The sequence below is a fragment of the Microchirus variegatus genome (assembly GCF_963457635.1).
Source record: "Microchirus variegatus genome assembly, chromosome: 11".
Taxonomy (NCBI): Eukaryota; Metazoa; Chordata; class Actinopteri; order Pleuronectiformes; family Soleidae; genus Microchirus; species Microchirus variegatus.
The window spans coordinates 13,437,019-13,460,374 of record NC_139812.1 but is presented as its reverse complement, the minus strand read 5'-3'; the positions used below and the strand labels follow the sequence as shown (position 1 = coordinate 13,460,374).

At 42.4% G+C, this 23,356-nt stretch overlaps 1 protein-coding gene across 1 annotated transcript in view; it reads right to left on the bottom strand.

Annotated features, from left to right (window-relative positions):
* Positions 1 to 273: 273 nt before the first annotated feature.
* sorbs1 (sorbin and SH3 domain containing 1) overlaps positions 274 to 23,356 on the bottom strand; it is a 28,517-nt gene continuing 5,434 nt past the window's right edge. Inside the window, exons 11-26 of the mRNA XM_083897619.1 lie at positions 21,363 to 21,477; positions 18,402 to 18,485; positions 14,509 to 14,558; positions 12,543 to 12,721; positions 9,189 to 10,670; positions 7,939 to 7,997; positions 7,461 to 7,631; positions 6,287 to 6,333; positions 5,824 to 5,938; positions 5,552 to 5,677; positions 4,850 to 5,044; positions 4,156 to 4,677; positions 3,435 to 3,530; positions 1,673 to 1,860; positions 1,448 to 1,554; positions 274 to 582 (exon numbers count right to left, since the gene is read on the bottom strand). Coding sequence (XP_083753745.1) covers positions 515 to 582; positions 1,448 to 1,554; positions 1,673 to 1,860; positions 3,435 to 3,530; positions 4,156 to 4,677; positions 4,850 to 5,044; positions 5,552 to 5,677; positions 5,824 to 5,938; positions 6,287 to 6,333; positions 7,461 to 7,631; positions 7,939 to 7,997; positions 9,189 to 10,670; positions 12,543 to 12,721; positions 14,509 to 14,558; positions 18,402 to 18,485; positions 21,363 to 21,477 — 3,604 coding nt within the window. The 3' untranslated portion in view covers positions 274 to 514. The remainder of the gene's footprint in view (positions 583 to 1,447; positions 1,555 to 1,672; positions 1,861 to 3,434; positions 3,531 to 4,155; positions 4,678 to 4,849; positions 5,045 to 5,551; positions 5,678 to 5,823; positions 5,939 to 6,286; positions 6,334 to 7,460; positions 7,632 to 7,938; positions 7,998 to 9,188; positions 10,671 to 12,542; positions 12,722 to 14,508; positions 14,559 to 18,401; positions 18,486 to 21,362; positions 21,478 to 23,356) is intronic.

Here is a 23,356-nt window from a genome sequence, read left to right as displayed (position 1 = left end):
AAAGACTGAATCACCACATTTAGAATTTAAATAACCTGTCCTGAAAGGTAGATCATGATAAAAAAAACAGCTCCAACCCCACAACAAACAAAAATACATTTCCTCTTCTCCAAAGTCCAGTTCAGGTAAAAATAATCCTATCTTTGATCCATAAACTCTGCTCTGCTGCCGGCCTCCAGACTGAGGTGTTGGACGTAAACAAAATGAAAAGCAGGAGTCTGTACAAAAAGCAAGTGTGTGTTAGGTTTTTGACAGAGAATTTCCACACGTAGAGGAGGGGGCGGGAGGGTGGACGTATTTTGATTGTACAGTGTTACTGAGGTTCGGGCAGTGAGCTGTCTCTGTCGTCGCCTCGTGCAGTTTGACATACCTCAGGCTTTAATCCGTCACTTTCTCCGTGATCAATCGGTTGTGGCTGGCTAAACGTCTACTCTAACCAACAGCCATGCGTGATAGTAATGACTTCCCAAGCTTGACAGGCAATCATCATGTGTTACAGCCAGATTAGATATCTTTACAGTTTCACCTCCTTCACGTAATTCCCAGGGAAAGTCCCAAACTGTTTTGTCCTCTTTGAGGTACCTGGAGAGAAAGAGAAAAAGACGCTGATTAGGAAAAATGTAATAATTATTTCTTTAATGCTTGAACAATGCTTGGTTTTTATTTAGTTTTGACTTTTTTGTTTTTAAAATGTCTTACTTTTAATTCTTTTTTAGAGGGGGTTTGCTAGTTTTTTGTAGTTTTTTTTTTTTTTTCAAAAAGCAGATCACAATAAGTATTCTGTCATAAAAACCCAGCAAAAGATGTACTTTTAGTGGGATGATGGACAACCATCCCTGAATCAAGTATAAAAGTCTACCAGAAATTAACCTGAAGTGCAAAATGTGCATCATAGAGGTTGGATGCAGTTAGTGTGAAAGGTAAAAAAAAAAAAAAAAAGCTAATAGACTTAAGACACACATAAATAATAATAAATAATCCTCATAAGACGCATTACATTGCTTGTGAACCACAAGTCTTAGGGAGCTCAATCTCAACAATAAACCCAATAAAAGACTATCGTTTTGATTCACTTAAACCAACTCAACCCAATTAACTACATAAGAATGTAGCCCTATGTCCCACATTGCAAAATAAAACAATTTAAAAACACACAATAAATACACTTCATCTGAACCCAAAAGGATTATGTATGAAATAATGAAAACTAAGCCTATTTTCACTATAAACTGCAATAACCTTGGTCCCTTGCACTCAATCATCCGCTGTCATCCTCTAGAAACTCTATATGTGACACAGTGAATATGTCTCCATGTTTACAGGAGCCCTGAGCGTGCACATTGCACGCTTGCAGTCGTTTGCTGTCACTTCGCCGAAACCCTATGTGGATTGATGTGACGCGGCGAGTGTGACCGCACGTCTGAAGAATCCGTCCCGAGGCACATACCGACAAACCAGCCGTCATCGCACTTCTCCATGACACTGACGAGATCGCCCTCCCGCAGCTCCAGCTCGTCCTCGTTCTGTGGCACGTAACTGTACAAAGCCTGGAAACTGGAGCACGGTACAAAGATAAACTGACGAACTTGCAAAAACGGGGGGGGGAAGATGCTGAATGTGGAATAGGTAAAAAATTGAAGGGGGCGTGGAAGTGAAACAGAATCTTACTTACATTCCACAGTTAAGACGACTCGGCTCTGGACTGCTGCTGTGGGACTGGGGTTGCTGGGAAATGATGAGAGATTGTTTACTGGGGTGGTGGAGCAGTCTATGAACAGAGTCATGAGGGTGGTGGGACAGGGTGCTGCAGTACCTCACCGAGGTCTCAGCTATATTCAAGATCTCATTACACACTGCCTCCTAGTAGTAGTGGGTGAAGCCATCAGAGAAAAGACAAACAGCAGGGCCCAATAAGAGTCCCAGAAGAGGCAGGGGAGAAGTTGAGGAGGGAGGTGAGGAGTTAAGAAAGGGAGGAAGGACAAAGGGGCAAGAGAGGAATGTAGGTCCAGTGAGTAGGAAAGAAGAAAAGGTGGTGATCCAGTAAAAGCCAGTAGAAAACAGCAAAGGAGATGATGGTGGAGCCCGTGAGGAGAACCATGATAAGGCAAGACACCAGAGTGAGAGCATGTAGACAGGGAAAATGAAATATTAGTTCACTTCTTACAAGGTATCATTCAGGATGAACATGAAGTATTAAAAAGGAAGCTGACACGTGCAATTTAAAAGAGTAATTTGACATTTTGGGTAAAGCTCTAAATTGTATTTCTTGTTGAGACTTGCTCTCATGTAAAGTGAAACTGCAGCAGCCACTAGCTTAACTTAGCACGATGAGTATGGGGGTGTTTAATGTAACGGCCATATGGTGGTAAAAACAAGTTTTGCCAAGTTAGTGACCTTCTCGTAAGGTTTATTAGAACCATCAGTGGAAAAAAAAGGCAGACTTTCTGTAAATGTGCTCTTATGTGGTTTTGGCTCTCTCTCTCTCTCTCTCTCTCTCTCTCTCTCTCTCTCTCTCTCTCTCTCTCTCTCTGTCAGCCAGACAAAAATGTGAATGAATATCTTGCCTGAAAATCCTTCATTACATTTGTTGTAATAGTTAAACTTGTTAAACACTAGTTAAACACTAAAAAACGGCCACAACTATTCAGTAGAACAGTTCATTCGCTTTCATTAAAAAAAGGTGATTTGCATACTGATGAGACAACACTCGCCTGAAAATAACACAAAGTGACCTCATTTTTCAAACCGTGTTTATATTTAAAGCTCCCGTGTGTAACTTCTCTTGCACCCTTAAGGTATTCTGGGTAATTACCAAAACACTGCTGCTGCCTCTGCATGATCTCATACCACCCTAACACCTCTGTCTCCCAGTCGCAATAAGCATTTTATCCTGTAGCTGCTGAATGTCGGGGTAATTTTCTTTAGCAGTAAAATCTACTTTTCTGGATTGACATTTTTTAGTGTTCTAAACTGTTTGCAGCTGTCGCCCCTTTACTTTCACAGCGTGGTTGTTGCGCCTCCCTCCCTGCCTCTGTCAGTCTTGACATGACACCAGTGACTTCCTGTGTGCAGTGCAGGAATGTCACAGGGCAACACAGAGAGAGTTGTGTGGAGCTGATAATCCTAATTTGCATTGTGTGAAGTCATTTGGCAATGGCTTGAATGTAACAGATAACAAATTCATATTTAAGCGCTATACACTGCAGTTTTATAGTGAGGTTGACATAATGACATCATTTTATTTTTTTACCCCCAAATGTCAAAATATTCCTTAAATTAAAGGATTTTCCACATGTAGCACAATTATAGGAGACGTAATGGGAGTTAAAGATGATTTGAGTGAAATGGAGGTGATGGGTTACAAAGTTTAACAGATAATGTTTGTTAGCGATGTCGTGTTAGCGATCCAAGGAAACTCTGTTGTGGCATCTTACCGCAAACGAGTTAATGTTGTTGTTATCCTGGATGTCATAAAGCATCACGGGGCTTCTGGAGCTCCGCCCATGATGGTCAGCCTCATTCTTCATAAACTGCAACACAAAAACACTCACATTAGCACGGCCTTTTCAGACTTGGTGCGTTTTCTCTGGCCGATCGCGCCTCATATCCTCTGGCTGTAAAATTGCTGTCGTACTTTAGAGACAGGTTATACTTCCTTGTGGGTGGAATTCCAAACTTTGAGGCAGCTTTTGAAACAGAAGCCAACACGTGAAAGCTATAAATGTCACTGTCCAGAATACACTTCCAAAGTCCAGTGGCATCCATGATATGACACCTCTGCTTAGAACAACAGCATGCAACCATACACTGAACTCTGTGTGGACAAAGTAACTTGGGCTTTCAAACAGTTCCTCTTATAGTCTTTTACAGTTGGGTAATTTGATACTGAACATTCACTGACTCACTGTAAATTGTTTGCGTGTTAGTGGAGCACACACGACTACAACATGCAGACCTGCGGTATTAATCAGTGTGACAAGGTACCGAACTAGCACATTCAACCATCAAACGGCTGAAAAATCAGTCAAATCAACAAGTTAGTCACGTCTTCAGTGCTTCATCCAACTCTGTTTTAGGAAAATCAAAACTGTGGCCCAAAGCTCACATTCCAGAGTGAGCCTGAGATGCAAACACTGCACACCATGCAGAAGATACCTCTGCAGGGCTATTTTGCCTGCTGCCCGAGGCTGCGTGGCCCCTGTCCCTCTCTGTGCCTTCCCCCTCTGTCAACTCCTTCTCCCCCCTCAGCCAGCCGTCCAGCACTGGCCCGCTAGAGGGACTCATGCTGCGTGACAGATGGAGTGAGGGAGGGGAGAGCAGGAAGTCCTCTCCTTGAGGTGGGGTGAACGTGAGGAAGGGAGTAGCGGAGCTGGGTCTGGGTGGGTGAGGCGGGGGCAGGGGTGAGGCAGACGGGGACGCCATAGGGGAGATGTAGTATGGACTGCTGCTTATGGGAGGCACGGGACTGGCAGAGAAAGGCGGGGGCAGGTACTCGCCGCAGCGGTACGACACGGTGGGCAACGGCGGCAGAGGAGGGGTGGGGGCGGCTGGAGGACTTCCTCCTCCGACAGTCAGGGAGATCCACTCAGAGGAGATAGCGTGGACCTCAGGGGACACAGAGCGGCGGGGGGAGCGAGGGAGGGGCAGAGGGGAGGTGGTGAGGCGATTACGATACAGCTTTTTAGAGCCACGAGGTGAAGGAGATGGGAAGGAATGAGAGAAAGAAAAAGGAAATGAGAGGTGAAACAAATTCAAAAGGCTACAACTTTAAGATGGATGGGTTCTTTGTGTGGATTCACAGACTCAGAGCATTTAAGGCATTTTTTCTGGGCTCAGAGCGCTGACTCACCTGAGGAGAAGCGTTGGTGCTGCGCTGTGGCGACTGGCTGACAGGAGGGTCGCTGTACTCCATGCCGTTCTTCACGCGGGGTTTTCTGTTCACTTCCACGTAGGTGACGGGGAAGATGCCTTGGCGGTTGGTGCCTGAGATTTTGCCCTCATACCAGTTTTCATCAACTCTACGAATAAGTGTGATCCTCTCACCCTGCACATGATAAAAGAAGAAGTTTGCTTAATAATTAGTGACACATACACTACCATTCAAAGTTTGGGGTCACATAAAAATGTCCTTATTTTTTGAGGAAAACCACTTTTTTCAATGAATATAACATTAAATGAATCAGAAATACACTCTATACATAGTTAATGTGGTAAACGACTATTGTAGCTGGTTTTTAATGGAATATGTACATAGGTGTATAGAGGCCCATTGCTCTCCAGTGTTCTAATGGTACATTGTGTTTGCTAATCGCGTTCGAAGGCTATTGGATGATTAGAAAACCATGCAAACCCTTGTGCAATTATGTTAGCACAGCTGAAAATCATTATTTCTAATCTTGTCAATGACTTGAATATATTTTGTATTCATTTTGCAACTCTTTTGATGAATAAAAGTGTGAATTTTAATATAAAAAATCGCAAAGGTGACCCCAAAATGTTCAAATGTAGTGTAAATGTAGTTTAGAATTACAAAAACCTTTTCACACCTCACCTTTCTGAAGGACATTTCCACCACCGTGTCCCCGTTGAAGTTGAAGCGAGCGACAGCCTCTCCATATTCCAGAACCTGGACTGGGGCACTTTTCTTTGGCTGGGCTTTCTCTGTGGGGGGAAGAAGCTTCACAAGGACATAAATAATAAAAAATAAGAATAGCTTTGAGAAATGTCTTCAAACGTGCAGTTAAATATAACATCTTAAATCATCTTTACAATGATGACAATGTTTATTTTTGAAGACAGGAAAGTCAAAGAGCAGACTCGTACCTCGACATAACTTCGGGGGAAAATACCGACTCTCCCATGATGCTCTCCTTCATACCAGTTTTGATCCACCTGTCGAATGATGTACACGATGTCTCCCTTTTGAAACGGTAATTCCCTAGAAATCAGACGTTCATATATAAGAAATGAAAGAAGAAACAAAACTGCTTCACAGAATGAAACTTTACAAGTATGACATCACACACATACACACATAATGGGATTCAGTGACATTGACATATCTGTTTAGAGTAGGGTTCACATTCTGGTAGCAGTCAATCTGTAAATCTGTCACTGTTATTCTAAACAGTCATTTCCTGCAATTGTACATTTTTTTGGCAGCGTTTCATCATCAACCCCACCTACTGTACAGTATAACACGCTAGGAATCATTTAAGTCTACTTTCTTTGTACTGTGCATAGAAAAACCGAGTGCAAACATTAACAAAGCATCAGTGTCACTTACTTAAGACTTTCTGCTCTAAAGTCAAAGCGAGCCATGGCTGGAGTTCTCTGTGTAGATAAAAAGAAATATGGGTGACCCTTAAGTTATTATGACAGCTGCATAAATAATGGTCTCGGGAGGTTTTCAAACAAACAATTACCCTGAGGAACATACGTCTTCAACAATCTTTGGCTATTGGCTATAGGCTTGCTGAATCAGTGTCTTCTTTTAAATCACTTCTTAAAACTTATTTTTATAGACTGTCCTTTATGTGATGCTGTCTTTTTTTTTTAATCCTTTATCTAATTGCTCTTTCTTAAATTTTGGATTTTTTTTCTCTTCTATCTTTTCTTTCCATACATATCAAATATTAATATATTTTTTATATTTTTAACCCAGTCATGATGCACCTTATTTTATGATCTAAAAAAACCACAAAAAAATAATTATTTTCATTATACTTCATGCAAACTGGAATTTTTTAGTTTAGATTATTGCAGCCTGGTATAATATACTCTCTGCAAAAGATTATGTGAAAGATCAGCAGAAACATTTTTTTTTTGCATTATTATTTTTTTTGTAATGTCAGATTGTCTAAAATAATCACATTAATACACCTAGAGCACCAAATGGTGCTCATAAAGTACACAGCTATAAAACATGTATGCATTTGTATTAAAAAAAAAAATCTTCTTTTTTTAGGTTTAAGACAAACATCTATTCCGTCCATACATATTAATATTTCAGCACTTTGTAAACTGCTGTTTTTGAAGGTGCTATACAAATACAAATAAAGCTATTATTAATATTTTTATTAGTAGTAGTTATTTCTGTGTATCAAGAAAAGATATTGTGGTGTGTTCGTGTCAATGCTTGGTACCGACTGGGTTACTGGTCCTTTTAAGAATGGGTGAAAATGGAGTTAAAAGTAATGAAACTGGTATTAGTTGCACTCTTACTGTAAACCAGTGTGCACTGTGAAAGCACATTCTAAAGATCCATATCCATAAACATTCAGTGATACTCTCAGTGACTCATGTCCTGTATCTCCCTTCTATTGCTGCTCTGAATTTCATCTGCGTCTACATGAATCCTGCTGACGAGTCCTACAGCGTGAGTCACACGCGCAAATGGACAAAGCATGTGTCGTCTTTGTTCTGCTTACAGAAGGATAAGACTCGGCCCTGCATTGTACCTCTATGCCTGATTTCCTTTTCTCTGTGTTATCTGTGATGTTGAGCAGGTCCCCGAAGCGCTCGTTGGTGATGAACTGGTGGTGCGTCGGGACAATGCCTGTGTGTCGCCTCGATGCTGTGTCAGCTTCTTCCTGTTCCCGTTTCAGCCGCCGCTGCTCCTCCAAGATTTTCTGCCAGGAAACCAGATAGAAGTGTTTGTCCACGACCAGATATGTGCCTCTTTCACACTTTGAATCATGTGCCACAGTGTTATAATGTCTACAATACTGCTCTTTGGTAACACATTAGATTAGGGAACACATATTCACCGTTAACTATGTGCTTACTAAAATGCATATAAGTAGCATACTAGCCCTTTATTAGTAAATATTAACACCTTATGTAGGAAAAATATTAATTCACGTGGTAATAGAGGTAGAGGTCTTCCCTAATCTAAAGTGTTACCGAAACTTTGGCCTCATTGTCAAGAAAATTCACCTCTTTGTCCCCATGGCGCCTTCGCAACACTTCATCCTCTCCGTGAGCTGGGGACGAGTCTGGAACAGAAACAGAAGAATTACACTGTGAAGCAGTTTCATCGTCAAGCCTCCAGTCAAATAAATTATAGAATCTTTTTTATATATATACATATAAAAGATGATGGAATTACAGTGAACTCCTCCTTCCAATGAAGATAATAACTAAATATACAATAGTGTACAATCATGCATTCTTTAAATGACCGCCACAATCTCTGCAACACTAAAGCAAAAAACAAACAAACAAACAAACATAAAATCACACGTCAAAAAAAGCCAAAAGTAATCCTGCATGCATATGGGAATGAACACAGAATGACCACATGTGTTCATGAGGAAAAAAAAAAGTAGGGAGGAAAGTGTGAAACCTACTGTATCTTGGCCAAAGGAAAAATAAATATGACAACATGGTGTTACTAATCAACCAACCAGCATCCATTAGTTTAGTGAGGTTTTGCTCATAACTTTGTTTACTACGCACGCTAACATAGATCTTTAACTGTGTCCCAGTGAGGGCCACATGATGTTTTGGGTCTGTGTCTGATGCTCCAAGGGTTTACTGGCTGACATATGTCAAAAGAAATCAAAAGAAACATCCTGACGTTTCATGGTGACAGAATGAGACGAGGTAGATGTGAACAGTTTCCAAAAAAAGAGAAATAAAATACAGACAAGGTGAGACATCAATTTGAGAGAGGGTATGCAATGTTATATCACAATGCCCTGCTTAAACATTACAGCTGGGATTGGAATTAAAATTAGTGTTTCAATGTTGTTGCCCACATCAGTACTTAAGTACTGTTTTATGTGCACTTATCTGTGGCTGTAATAAAACACTTCTTTTTGAATCAGTGTAATGCTTACGCAGACTCTAGCACTCTTGCATACAGCTCAAATATGATGTCACATGGAGATATACATTACCAAACGCTGCCTGAACCTCCTACAGTGAAGTGTTTGTGATGCGTTTGTGGGAACCATACTCATTCACAGTGAAATGGGAGAGCACCAAAAAGCACACTCAGAATGAAATGGAGGCTTCCCTGTCACTTTGTAAACACACCACACAGAGACTACAGATGGAGGGCGGCGGCGTCACTTTGTGGAGAAAACAAGGGAACACAAGGTGAAGAAAGAGTTGAGATAAATGAGTGACCACAGACGGAGGAGAGAGGAGGGTGACAGTGGTGAGGGGATGGAAATAGCCACCTCTGAGGTGAGCTGCCAGCGGCTGCAGTAGGTTCCCATTGGTGTCCAATCTCTGCCCGTTACTCAGGCGGTCAGTGTTGCCTCCATCTCCATTACTCAACCTCTCCAAGACCTCTCTGGAGGACAGACGCTGAGGGATTAGAGGTCTAGGCTCGGGGGACAGACTGCTGGGCCTCTGGGGAACCATTGTGACCCTGGTGGCTAACAGGGATCGGCGAGTCTGGTGGGACTGCAGGTTCTTCCGTGGTTTGAAGGGAGTAGGGCCCATGAGGAAGAGGTTTCCAGGGAGCGTGGTTTTCTTCTCCAGAGGTGCCCGCTTCTCCTGTTGGGTCGTGGCCTGCTGCCTCTCGTGTCTGAGGATGGTGGTGAAGCGGGTGTAGGAGGCTGGGCAAGAGCCTTTGCATTTACTGGGTCTGAGGAGGAGCTGATGGTTGAGGTGGTGCAGGTGGTGGTGGTGGTGGAGGTGGTTCTGGAGGTGGTTCTGGAGGTGGTTGTGTTGCTGAGAGGATGCTGTGAGCAGTGCTACAGGACTCTTTGATCCACTGATGCTTTGCTGGGCCAGGTCTGGAGAACTCTTACTGAGGATCTGCTCGACCTCCACCTCAGTGTTTGAGGGGGACTCGGCCCTGATGTCATGTCCCTCCTCTGAGAAGGACGGAGCCTCTTCTACTCTCATACTGTTCAGCGGGAATGCCTCCTCCTCCTCCTCCTCACAACTCTTTTCCTGTGCCACCACTGGGGTACAGGCGTCTGTCTGGGTGGTATCAGCAACCAAAAGGGACTCAGCCGACACTGCTGATGTCATGTAGAGGTGGGTGGGGGTGTGGTCAGGGCTATGGCTATGGCTGGAGTTCAGGGTGGGCAGGGAGGAGGAGCGGCTGGGAGCCGAACTGGACCGCTGAATGATTATTTCAAACTCGCTGACCCGTGACAACACAGTATCCCTTGAAATGTTGCCCCCGTCATCTAACCTTTCACCCTCCTCAGCCTTTGCCTTCTCAAATAGGGAGGTCAGGCTCCGGACGCTGCCATGGGGGCTGCAGCCAGCCGAGCTGGGCCGCTGGATGTGATGCATGGTCCGGTACAGGCTGGAAAACTCGGATGCGCTCCTCCTGATTTCAGGGAAAACATTCCTGAGGCCGTCCACACAGTCGCTGCCATAGCTAGAGTCTGAATATTGCCCACTCTGCTTTTCCTCTGCTCGAGAAAAGTCTGTGTCACACGGCCCTGTGTACAGATCCTCACAGCTGTGGGCCTTTGGGTGCTTGACAGTTTTAGTCCTGCACTCCTCACTGTCACCACTGGGCGGCAGCAGCTTGGGCTTAAACTTAGAAGGCAGGATTTGAGGTATGCAGGCCTTGGCAGCAGAAAGAGGCTTCTTGCTCTTACACTGGTTACCTATTGCATTACTGGCAAGAACCGATCGACTATTTACAGAGGAGCAAGGTGAAATTATATAGCCATTCCCACCTTTATAATCCACTGGCAAGCATGCAGGACAACAGAATAAACAACATATTAGATTACAATGGTCACAGGTTCACACACACATACACACTAAAAAAGACTCAGGCACATTTCTAAAGTAAACACTATATTCCATCAAGAGGAAGCAGACTTGATGCACTGAGCATCAAGTAACAGATGACTGTTTTACTAACAGAATAGCACTGCAATGAAGAATTATGCTTTGTAATAAATGAAACATGGCGGAATTGACTAACAGAAGCCAATATTATCATTATCACTGTAAATGGCAACAAAACAAAGTGAAACATAAATGATTAAAACAGCTATATGCCTTGAAATGTGATGTGATGGTGTGCACTTAAAGGGATTCTTCACTGGCTGCTGCAGCGCTGCAAGTTTTAAAACAGAAAACATATTTAAATGTTGGTCTGTTTTTGCTGCATATGCAGGAGGAGGAGAATAAACAAAATGCAAGAGGTTAATGTTTAACCTCCTGCATATAATTTATTCTCTGCCTTAATGTTAAGGCATTATCCATGCACTGCTACCCTAAAACACAAATATATCAAGACTCAACTTGACCATAAAACTCTCTGAGTAATACTCCTATCAGGCCCTTGCTACAGTCAGTTCTTGGCTACAGTATGTGTGTGACAGCACTGCAGATGGAACTGGGAAATGACACAAGACTTTCACACGCTGTGAAACACTTGTGCAGCATGAATGAGCCATCTGTCCCAATCATATCTGCTAGGAAAACACAAAAGTAACCCAGATATTTTACACAAATTTAGACAATTGTGGCAATTAAAGAAAAAAAACTAAACTAGGCTCAGCTCTTTAAAAAAACAAACAAAAAAAACAAGAAAAACAACCAGGAATAAAACATATTTTTCTTTCTCATGGGCACAAGACAGAAACACATGATGAACTGTCTGGTTTCTAGCATATTCAACACAGACTGTACAGTGAACAGTGAGTTACTCTAATGATCAAGGTGGTGCCTCTAGCAGTAGGTTAATAAAAGATCACGCTAGTCACTTGACCCGAGTGCCATATCCATTTAACACATTCATAATCCATAATTTCAATTTATTTTCATATTAATTTGTGATTGCTGATATATACACATTTATGTTCAGCATAATCAACTTTAAATCTGAGTTTCTGAAGAAAGATGTATTGATGACATGTATTGGGTCACACTCTCCTTCAGCGTCTCTCTCCCTGGCCATAAGCACAGTCATTCCAGCCCTGACCCCACACTGACAGCTGACTTCCTCATACCAGCCCACCCTCTGTGTCCCTCCTGTTTATCTCACCCCTGTGTAGCTGGCTTGTGAAGAGCAGAGCATGGTTTTTTATCTTGCTCTCGTCCCTTCTCATCCCTCCCTGTTCTGGCACTCCACTCCCTGGTGCTAGAACACTCTGGAGTCTTGCCCTAAGCCTGCCTAGCGACTGGTGGATCACAACTGGAGCAAGAGGGGGGAAAATCCCCAAGGTTAGCTTCCATCGACTTAGCAAGACAAACTCACTCCCACCATGAGTTTTCCAAAGCAGATGGCCAGCACACGTTTGATGAAAACACCCATGGCATCAATAATAAATCAAAAGTGTATTGAGGGAATGAATGCTGTGTGGTGATTGGCCAATACTGTTAGGTCTGGGTTCAAAGAAAATACGTGGATTCCAACAGAAATGTAAACGGAAACACATGAATCTCTGTCTGACACACCAGTGTCTGTGACTCATTGGTTCTGTCTCAGCAGGAGACGAGGCCTTTAATGACCAAAGCCTCACATCCAAATACACAAACATACTGTACAGTACACACACCTACTGTTTTACTGGTGAAACATGTATATAAAGTGGCTACTATCCTACCTTTAGAGGAGGAAGAGCTCCCTTGGCGCTTGTTTAAGGCCCGTAGGCCCTGTAAGGGTATGTCGCCGCCCTCCAGGACACTCTTGTAAACATGACGGTCGCATTCTGGAGCCGTAGGCTCACTTGTTGGCGATTCTCTGTCCTTCTCCACCTCGCTGTGTCCAGACTTACTCGAGGAGCTAAACAGCAGTGGGAGGAACGCAGACAGTTGATTTAACACGGTTGAATTCTTTCAGCAGAGTTGTGCTAAGTTCTTTTTTAATTAACCAAGGCACGCATAATTGGATAATGAGGCATCATGTGGTTCTTATTTAGCATATCTCGGGGTAATTCCTGTCTTTGCAGACTTGTGGGAAACAAAATAATCAGAGACAGATTAAGACAAAGTTGAGACAGAAATGGCAGAATTTATAGGACGCTGTTAAGCGAAGGCATTGACGTTCACACATACTGTATCTTGACAGTGCAGATAGGCCAGTAGGTCTGTTTTCTATAAATATTCTTGGAACACATTCTCACATGGTGCATCAAGCCCTGCTATGCACCTGTACAATGCTCAAGTTTTACGCTCATGTGAGTACAGACCAACACGGTCATTAAGCTGACAGCGAGAGACAAATGGATTATCCAAAAATGTGTTTAACATTTGCAGTGCAGCTGAGACTCAGAGTTTCAGTTTCATACAAACGTATGGATAAAATACTTTTCTGGTTCCTGAGCTCAACAAGAAGCTCTTTCATTTCTGTTTGTGTTAGAACAAAAATATGCACTCCTCTGTCTGACTGTAGAGAACCATGGAAATTAAGTTGGTTCTGGGTTCCTTACAAACATTCCCACAGATTAAAGACAATCTCTTGTTGAAGTAAGTTTTTAGCGAGCTGACTAACTCAGGTTCATTTATAAGGCAAAAAAGATCTACTGTGACACTTCCAACATCCTTTTTCTATTTCAGCTTTCTCTGTCATTCTCAATGAAAATAACTATTATGCACATTATGAACAGTGGGTGTCTGATTGAGGCCAACAACCATTCACATTCACTTGCTCTTCATTCATTTATCCAATAACATGGCACAGACACATATGGCTTTGTATTTGGCAGATATTGTTGGCCCTTCAAAATGCCACCAATTTCAAACAGACCTCAGAGACAAAAAAAAACCATCCTGTCTCGCACATAATGTGTCTTTAAAGGAAGTCAGTTTATGACAGCCTGAGGGAGTGAACCTTCACTGCTACTTCTTCAGGAGCCTTATTTCTTTCAAATGTAACAACAAATCAACTCGTTAAAAATTGGACCGGGAATCGTTTCTTGAGTATTTGGCCGTAATGAGATAATGACTGTAGCAGATGGAAAAGTTCTTAGCAGAAATGGAGGGAGAAGTTTATTTTCCCTGTAGTGTGAGACAGTTCTGGCTCAGCCCTAAATTCCTTGAATTTTACAACACAAACAAAAATAGACAATGTCAGTCTCAGCAGACAAAAAACTTAAAGTGATTCACAGCTTGGTGAGATTTGACTTTGTCTTAAGGATGATCCTTCATAATCCAGCTGCCGCTCATAGTTCTGTACGCACACACCTATTCAAGAGGAGATAACGGTTTTTAAGTTATGCAGCAGCTGGGTGAGTTCCCTCTGTCCAAGTGACATCCAGGTTGCTGTCTTTAAATAAATCACCACATAGCAGCCATGTGTCCACACTACAACCACTGAACCCCCCTCCTAAAAGCACCATGAGACGCACACACAGAGGACACACTGTTCTGGTAGCTCTTTGCCTTATTAACTGGATCTCCTCAGGAAGCAGGAGTCCCCCTGCTGTAGGCGGGAGAGCTCTACAGGGTGGAGAAATCTCTCACTGACATTTATTCTTACAGCAAACCTTAGATTATCAACTACGTTCTGGAAGAAGAAGGCAAGGGTTAAAACACAAGTACATAAAATACAGGAAAGAAACACAAACTTACTACTGCTGCAGGTCGGAGGCTGTTTCCAGGGGACTGAAAGAGGGGGTACTCTGCAACAAACCAAACAAAGAAGTCATTGATAAATCCACAGGAAGGTTCCCTCCAGCTAGAACAGAGGCAGGAGCATTAGCTATGGCCAGATTCTCTCCTCTTTCCCTCTCTGTCGCCGCTCTGGGTTTCTTTCTTGAGCACCCGGGGTTCTTAGTTCCTTTTGACTGGGCTTGGCATGGAGGAGTAAGCGTGTGTTTTGGCCTGCATGCAAGTTGAAGAAAACAAGCGGCAGTGAGGAGAGTGGAGGGGTTTGGTGGGGGGGGGGGTGATGTGGGCGTGCATTGGTCAGGGGGCGCCCATGCGGGGAGGGGGCTGTCACAGACTCAGCCAATGGGCTGCTGTCTTGCTGTGAAGCTGTCTCTTTTGTCTGGTATTGAGTCACTCTCATTACCACTGGACCAGACCAGGGACAATTAACCAGCTGGTGGTGCAAGTAGGCCGAATTACACACACTCACATACACACTCGCAGCAAAGTAAACAGTAAAACATATTCACTTAAGATACACAACTATAATAATGTTATAAATACAAAGTAGAAAGAACAAAAAAGAAAAGGGCAGGAATACATTAAGTGTGAGCACAAAGTGAGTACACAAATGACTGTAAGAGTTATTAAGTTATTTAGTATTTTCCTTGAAAACACATGGGGCAGTGTGACACGGTGTGAGGAGCACACCGCTTATACACTCTGAATGGTTTCGAGCCAACTAAATTTAGCTCACTGTTTCTGTTGCTTTGCTCCTTTCGGACGTCACAGCAGGTAAAAATAACAGACGTGACACGGGCACTATGAATAAGAGAGCAAGTGTTGTTTGCAAATACGATTGCACAATTCTCATCCGAGCTAGCCCAGCCCTGCAGTTAATACCACATCCACTTCACCCCCCCCCCCCCCCCAGCCCCAGGCCTCCGCTTCCCACACCAATGTCCAGACAAGGAGCATTCCCAACAGTTCATTTGCAACAACATGCTTTAGTTGCTGGGGGAGGACTAGCATTAATAACCTTTCAGAATAAATGCCTATCTGCATCAGAAGAGAACTTCAGGCTGGTGATCTATTTATAAAGTCCAATGTTCCATGTTGACATTGGGAACACACCAGCGTCAATTAATAATCTGCAGATCTTCCATGTGCCCTAGGTGTTGTATCCCCTCACAAATCTGGTGTCAGTTGGGGGAAGATAATGTCCTCGGACACCCCCTGTAATTGATGCATGAGTGGAAAGTAAGCAGTAAACAAACATGGATGGCTTATCTGACGTAGAGAACTGGAATTTTAATCTGGCTATGAACAAGATGCTTAATTGGTGTCACTCCATGTGAACTGCTCTTTGTGCAAAAGGGAAAAACTTTTTCAATTTTCAGCACACATCATTTAACATCACGTCACTCGGAGGACGTTGCATAACTTCTTCATTCTACCCATCAAACGGCAGAGAGTGTAAAAGAGAGATGCTTAAACGGATACGACTTGTCCAATAAACACACGCAGAGAGCATAAAAGTACTCGTTTGAAACATTAATGGTGTGAAACGTCTGGATATGGACACAAGCGGATGCCTCGGTGAGTCAGTGGAACACCTATGACTGTGTTTCTGCAGAATTTCATGTGCGTGTTTCCTAACAGGTGTCCCTGGCTGGTCAGAGCTCCGGCTCCTGTGTGCCGCTTTCATTTTCAAAATAGCGATCATGAGTAGGTCATGGTAACATGATTCCCATTCTTTCCAGCACCTTATTTGTGTTGATATGTTCTCATGAAAACAAACAGCTAGCCCAGCATGAAGGGCCCATTATAGCTGTGCATGCCCCTCACCTCATCCCCACTAAATGCTTAAAGGTAAAGGTTAAGTGTATAACAGAGGTTAAATATGAAAGCACAATGAGCTGGCAGGCTTACGAAGTTGCCTCCTTTAGAATATGTCAGGTGGTAGGGGGAGGCTCTGTGTAACTCAGCGCTGAGACAGTGTGGCAGCAGCGCTCTCGTCAGCATATGCTCAACAGATGGAGTCACTCTGTCGGTCGTAGGGGGCCAAACTGCTCTTCCTGACCATAGCTATGTGTGGAATTCTAGCTTCAGCTTGCCATGTATATCGATGAGCCTGTGTTAGATTGTAACTGTCACTGGATGTGCTTTCAGACTCCTCCTGAACCTAGAACCTGTTAATATTAATCACGAGAACCATTACTGTGATTATACACAGGTGTCACACCTACCCTGTGGCTATTAGGTGACACGTGGTAACTCATGGACAAGTAATGATGATTTGACAAGACAGGATAACGAAGTACAAAATGGAGTACAAAATGGATTACTGACAGTAATCCTCCTCTTTAGAGGTATTTGGCAGACAATTAGCAGTGGGAAGCCACAAGATAATTGTAACTCAAAGATTTAGGATGAACTTTTAATATTGTTAAGATATTAAGTTTCCCCTTATCATAACAGTGCCTCATTAGTAGAGGTCGCTGTCCTCAGCACTCCACTATCCTCAGGTTATTAGTACAAATGGATCAGAGCCAGGAAAAGCCAAGGCCTCTTCACTTCACTTCTGAACACTGTCATTTCTTGCAGACTTCCAGACACATCTCACTTACGGTAAAATAGAGCAAGTACTGATATGTCAATCACACCCCAATGAGTCAGTGTGTCTGGCTGAGCCTTAAGGTCAAATACTGCACATACCAGGTGCAGCTTTAGAAGTGACTTTGACATTAAACAGAAGCCAGTCATCAAGTCCAGCTCATCTGGCAAACATCCAGGCTGCCATGAGACAAGAGTCGACCGCCTCCACGACTAAACCTACTCCACATTATGCACTGACCTGGAATAGGAGACTCTGCCCCTGCGGCTGGTTACTGCTAAGACATGATCTCATGTTGTAGTCAGTGGTGCCACCTCATATGATCCAGGGTGTGGCAGTGTGGCTCTGACTGACAGAGAGCATGGAGAGGCAACATCTGTTTGTGGGCAGCCAGTGCCACATTTGTCTGGTGCCATGTAAGACCTGAGGCATGGATTTATCATCACTCTGTATACTGCTTCCACATGCCTGCACCTTTTTTAGATATTTTTGTTTCGCAATTATTATTTCAAGGGCCTGGGATTATCGTGGAGCCCGGCGCTCGCTTGGACTCCGGACCCTTCAAGTGAAGAGTGACTTCTGGATGAATCACCCAGTTTTGGCCTTCAGCTTATGCGATGAATTGTAGTTGGCAGGGCGGGCGTAATAAAAAAAGAAAAAGACAACAACAAAGTGTTGCGCTTGGGTGTTGAGTTAAAAGGATGGAAGAACAGGGATGTTGCCAGCCTCTTTTAAAGAAAGTTTGAATAACAACAAACCCTGTGATCACTCCATAGTTCCTACTACTGCTAGTGTTCAACACTCCAATCAATAATCTGCCTTATTAAATATTAATTATCTGAACTTCAATAAACTAGCGCTGCTGATAGTGCTCAGCCTCATGGAGACACAACAAAAAACTGTTTTCAAAGAAAAATAATAGATCTGTTTTAAAATGTACAAGGTGAGGCAGCACCCTGGATGGATGAAATAATAATAATGATAATAAATAATAAATGGAGAAAACGACCCCATCTGCCACATTAAGCCACATGATATGGGGGAAAATGGTAGTAACTTAAGAGGACGTTGTTGTTTTTTTCTTACACATGCTTTCACATAGGTTTCATGTGAAGGAGTCGATTAAAAAAGAAAATGATTCCAAGTAAAAGTAAAGACTCGAGCAGTCCTCGTAGACAGACAGTATGTTTAACATGGATGTTACCACATGCAGTGAAATACAATATATACTGTCACGTTAAAGACTGTGACCACTTACCGCTTTGTCAAACTCCATCTCTGAAAAGAATTTATACCAAGGCTCATTCTCTAAATCTATGTCTTCTGGACTTACATCCTGAGTCTACAGGGGGGGGCGTGGCAATGAGAAGAGGAGGAGAGAGACAAAGAGAAGACAGTTCAGACAGCACAGAAATTACACTCCCGATGTCTGGCAGACAAGGTTGATTCCTTACATTGGCGGCAACAGCATGGTAATAGTATGGTAATAACTTTGTAATAAGGAGGTAATGTAATGGTAATGCCATTTTATTTCTAATGCAATTTCTAGCTGGGTAATAACAATGGTAACAGTGTGGCAAAATTGAAATAATATTGCAGCATTATCATGTTTTTACCAAGATAATATCCAGGGCATAGGTTGCTAATGATAATTACTATAGACTACCATCAGTGTAACACCTTCACAATTGCCTTATTATAAAGTTGAAATTCCCTTGTGTCTCACATACATTCTCCATCTTATTACTGGAAACAAGATGGTATTACCATAACAGTACCTCCCTATTACAAAGTATAATAACTACTATACCATTACTATTACTATCAAATGTTACCTATGCAGGTACAGTCAGCAGGTGTAGATTTAGCTTAGCATAATGACAAGAAACAAGGGAAACAGCGAGCCTGACTTTCTAACCCTAACCACAAGCACCTCTAAAGCTGACACGTCTCCATCTATGACATCTCTTTTGTCTGATCTTGACTCATCCCTGCCCCTAAATATCCCCTAAATCATATGACACACAACTCCAATTAATTAAACAGAATGAAACATGTTAGTTTTTACAGGTGGATGTTGTTATAGGTTGTTACATGACACATAAAAGGCCACGTAGGTTCCTGCAGTACAGCTGTATACTGTATGACCTGTGACATAATATCCTATGTCTCATGACATAATTGGACCGTCTGTATACAGTGCACGCACCACTTATACTACAAATCCCAGATTGCAGAGCTGGTGCACTGTCAGGTCAATCGAGAGCTGCATGCATGTGCCAGCTCACTCCCACTCATCAAGTCACCTGACTCATTGAGGAAATGGCAAAATGAAGTGAAAACAGGGGCTTTCGAGACAGGTGGAAAGCAGATATAGCATCCAATCACTATAACACACCCTTAATTTCAAATGTGATCGCGTTTATATAATCTATAAGCTTGTTTTGTTCTGGCCTCCTCTGTAATTGAGTTTACTCGCTGTTTCCTCTTGTTCCCAGTCAAGAGCCAAGCTGCATGGCTGCTGTTATCTCCACAAATATAAGGGTGGTATCTCCTCATCTGACTTTTTTTCCTGTGTATATCTGTATATCTCACATAAATAGATGCACATTAAAAGGGTTATAGGGCACTGTAATTCTTTCTCCTAATCATACTGTTCCATCAGCCCACAGGCCATATCATTAATATTTGATGAGTAAAGCCCTTGTATAAGCTTCAAATTATCTTTTAGAAAAACATTGTTTTCATCTCTTTCAGAAGGGGATCTGTCTGTAGCCTGTATGAGTAGGAAGAACAATTACAGCTACCAGAAACCTGTTTTGTGTTCATGATGTATTACAAAGACACACATGAACATGAAAGAAATATGAACCTATCATTTCACAAAGTCTTTTACAACAGGACTTGTGGTTTCATTTTTCAGGCATGACATGATAATGACCAACAAAACATTTTTCAGATGTAATATGACCATCTTTCTAAAGTAGGGAATAGACGACACAACTTTAAGCACCACACATAAAAGCTAGAGAAGGCACTCGGAGAGCGCAAACCTCCACCAAGGCCACTCAGTTTCCCACAGTGTCACATTGATCATGCTTCAGATAAAGATCTTTCTGTTTTTAATAAACTACACCTATAAAATGTACTATTATGTGATTTTTTTTCTAACAGTTATGTCTATCCTGACCCCTTTTTTAAGCCCTGAATCCATATCCATATTTAGTTCAACACCAAAATCTAATCATTTGTGTTCCTTGTGCCATAACCTACATCTGAGAAGTTTTAATCAAATCAGTTTTTAATGGTTTGCTGTTGTTTTGTTTTATGGCTTACACACATAGAAACACAGACAAATGATGGCACAAGCACAACCTCCTTTTAGGAGGTAACAATGGACCTAAAATGACCAGTGACAGCAACAGTGACCAGTGTCCTGGTCAGTGACCTGTAATAACTGAGCTTGTGATGGAAAACAACAGTCCATTATTTCACGGAGGCCTCAGGATGAACTGGAGTGAACTCTAATGAGTATGTGTTTGCTAATACTGGGACCAGGCCAGATGTAACAACATAAATGATATAATCAACAAGCCACTCAGTTGAATCAACTGAATACCACTGAATACTATCAATGTCAACGGTGTGTAATAGGGAAATACCAAAAAACTTGTGAGACAAATGAAATCTAAATGCAAAGTAAATGTGCTCCCCCTGTCAGCATGTTGCTAGATTTTTTTAAATAAATGTGACAAAGCTCCTCCTCCCTCAAGGAAACCGAATAAACTGCAGCACGTGATACAACAAAGCTCGACATGAAAGTAAGAAAACAGACACGAGCTACGTTTTTGTGTCTGCACCAGCATCCTCTCACACCGAGCCGATTCAGCCCAATAGTCTTAAATTGAAGACGGGGAGGGGGGGAGACAATGGCTATCCTTGAAAGTGATACTCCCCCACTGCCAAGCAGGATCATCTGTCTCCGCAACAGGACACCCTTTAGGAATGTGGTGCACATGGTGAATTGGGCTGCACATACATCACCTCTTAAGCTGCTGATGAAGCTGCTGCCACCCCAGGAGCTTAGATACAGAGGTGGGAGTGAAAGGGAGGGTGCTGTGTGTGTGTGTGTGAAGTGGGGGGAACAGCTCACACGACATGCACATTGAAAGAGGAAGCGAGAAAGACACAGTCAAAGAGGCGGGCGGCTATAGCATACCGTTCTCTCCAGCTTCAGCACCGACGATTTCCCCGGCTCATATTCAAAGATGCTCTTAGGCTCAGCGCGGTACTTCCTGGTGTCTACCTTTTTATCCGGGGGCTCCCACTCGTTCCTGTGGAGAGGCGGGTGGTCAGGGAGGGGTGGGGTGTGAGATGGGAGACAACCAATCCTTAGCGAGTAGTCTCCATAGCAACCAGCGGAGGCTAGGATGTTTTTCTTTTCTTTCTTTTTTTTATTCAAGTATGACGTATGTCCTTATTATCCCCATTTCCTCTCTCTCTCTCTTTCCTGGTGCCTCTCATCCTCTAATGATGATATGACAGAAAATCTAATTCTTGGTTGAGCCAAATCAGTAATTTGATCAGGTTAACTAGATTTGACTTAGTGACAAAAAACAGAACCTCATTATTTCCTTAGATCATTTCTTTAAGGTTCAGAGTGTGTGTAACATTTGGGTTAGGATTTATTGGCAGAAAATTAATATACCTCCCACAAGTATGTCCGTACAATTTTATATAATCCTTTCAAAAAAATTATGTTTTTGTTTTTTGTAGCTCCAGAATAAGCCTTTTATTTTAGATAAGGGCCTTGTTATATGGGCAGCCAGAGTGTGTGCTTTGCATTTTGAGGTGAAAGCTCACTATGCAAGTAGAGTCAAATGCATCCCCTATTATTTGTTAAAGTCCCTGTAAAGTAATTGTCAGCAAAAAAGAAAAATGTTACTAACCCCCTTGCCAAGAATGAACGATTTAAACAAGTTAAGCTGCTGTGTTTAAAAAAAAAAAAAAAAGGTTTCAAATAATGTTTCGGGACCAAAGTCCATGTAGAGAAGTGGAGTTCACCTGATTTGGTGGCACCTAAAGCGTGTATGAGTCGTAGTCGTCAGTTTACGTCTATGTTCTGTCCTCTCCTCCTAATACCCTGCCACACACACACATTCTGGCCTATTTGCTTTATTGGGGACCAAAGTCACTTTTTGTCAGTGTGTGTACAGCAGAGTCACACAACCACATTGGTTTTAAATGTCCTGTTCAACAAATAAGAATAAAAGAGACATTTTCACCATTGTGTCCACAAACACAGAGTAGGTTTAGAGCTTTTTTCTGTGCTTCTGCATTGAGGTAAGACACATTTTCAAGAGAAAGACATCTCAGCAGACATGGAAACCAAAGACAGTCGTGTGGGAGAAAGGTGAATGCAGATAAACTATGGCTCCTGTGCATCATTGAGCCATATTTTAGACACGCTTAAAAAATCCTGAAGCGATGACTGGAGAGAAATAGTTTTCATTTATTAATCTACAATTCTTTACTCCACAGTTTTCCCCTCATGTCCTCAGTCACTATTTTCTAATATATACAACGTGTGAAGAGGAAGGGACTTTAAAATCACTACTTCTTACACACTGGACCTTTACTAGACACACAACACTTACTTACTATTTTTGTAAAGGACTGAAATAAGACTCTTAAAACAATATCTATCTATATCTTACACGTGCACTCACCACACACTCACACACTGCTGAACATCCATCAGCATTAAACCCCCAACATTCAGAGGAAAGAGGAAGGTCAGTGCTCCACATGTCATCTACAGCTCTAGTGGAAAACAGTTTATCCTCCATCACCTGTCCTCCTTCACCACCCCATCACTCATTTCTCTGAGAGAGGATCATACCGTGTCAGTGCTGAGATACATTATGCCAAAACAGTGGGATACAATAAGCTTGGATTGCAACAATCAGGAAGGAGGTGTTTTCTGTTTTTTGCTCACGGTCATGCTTAGTCACGCTTACTTACAGACAGATAAGCAGTTGCTTATCACAAGACATGTTGATATTAAATGCTGATCAGCCACTGCGGCCATGGCATCATGGAAAAACTGCCTGTCTGGTTTCAATCAAATTCTAGAAAAGCTATATATAAAATATTGTTTTCCATCCTGAGTTGTAAACAGCCCCTTTATTCAGTGACAAACACAACCTGGCT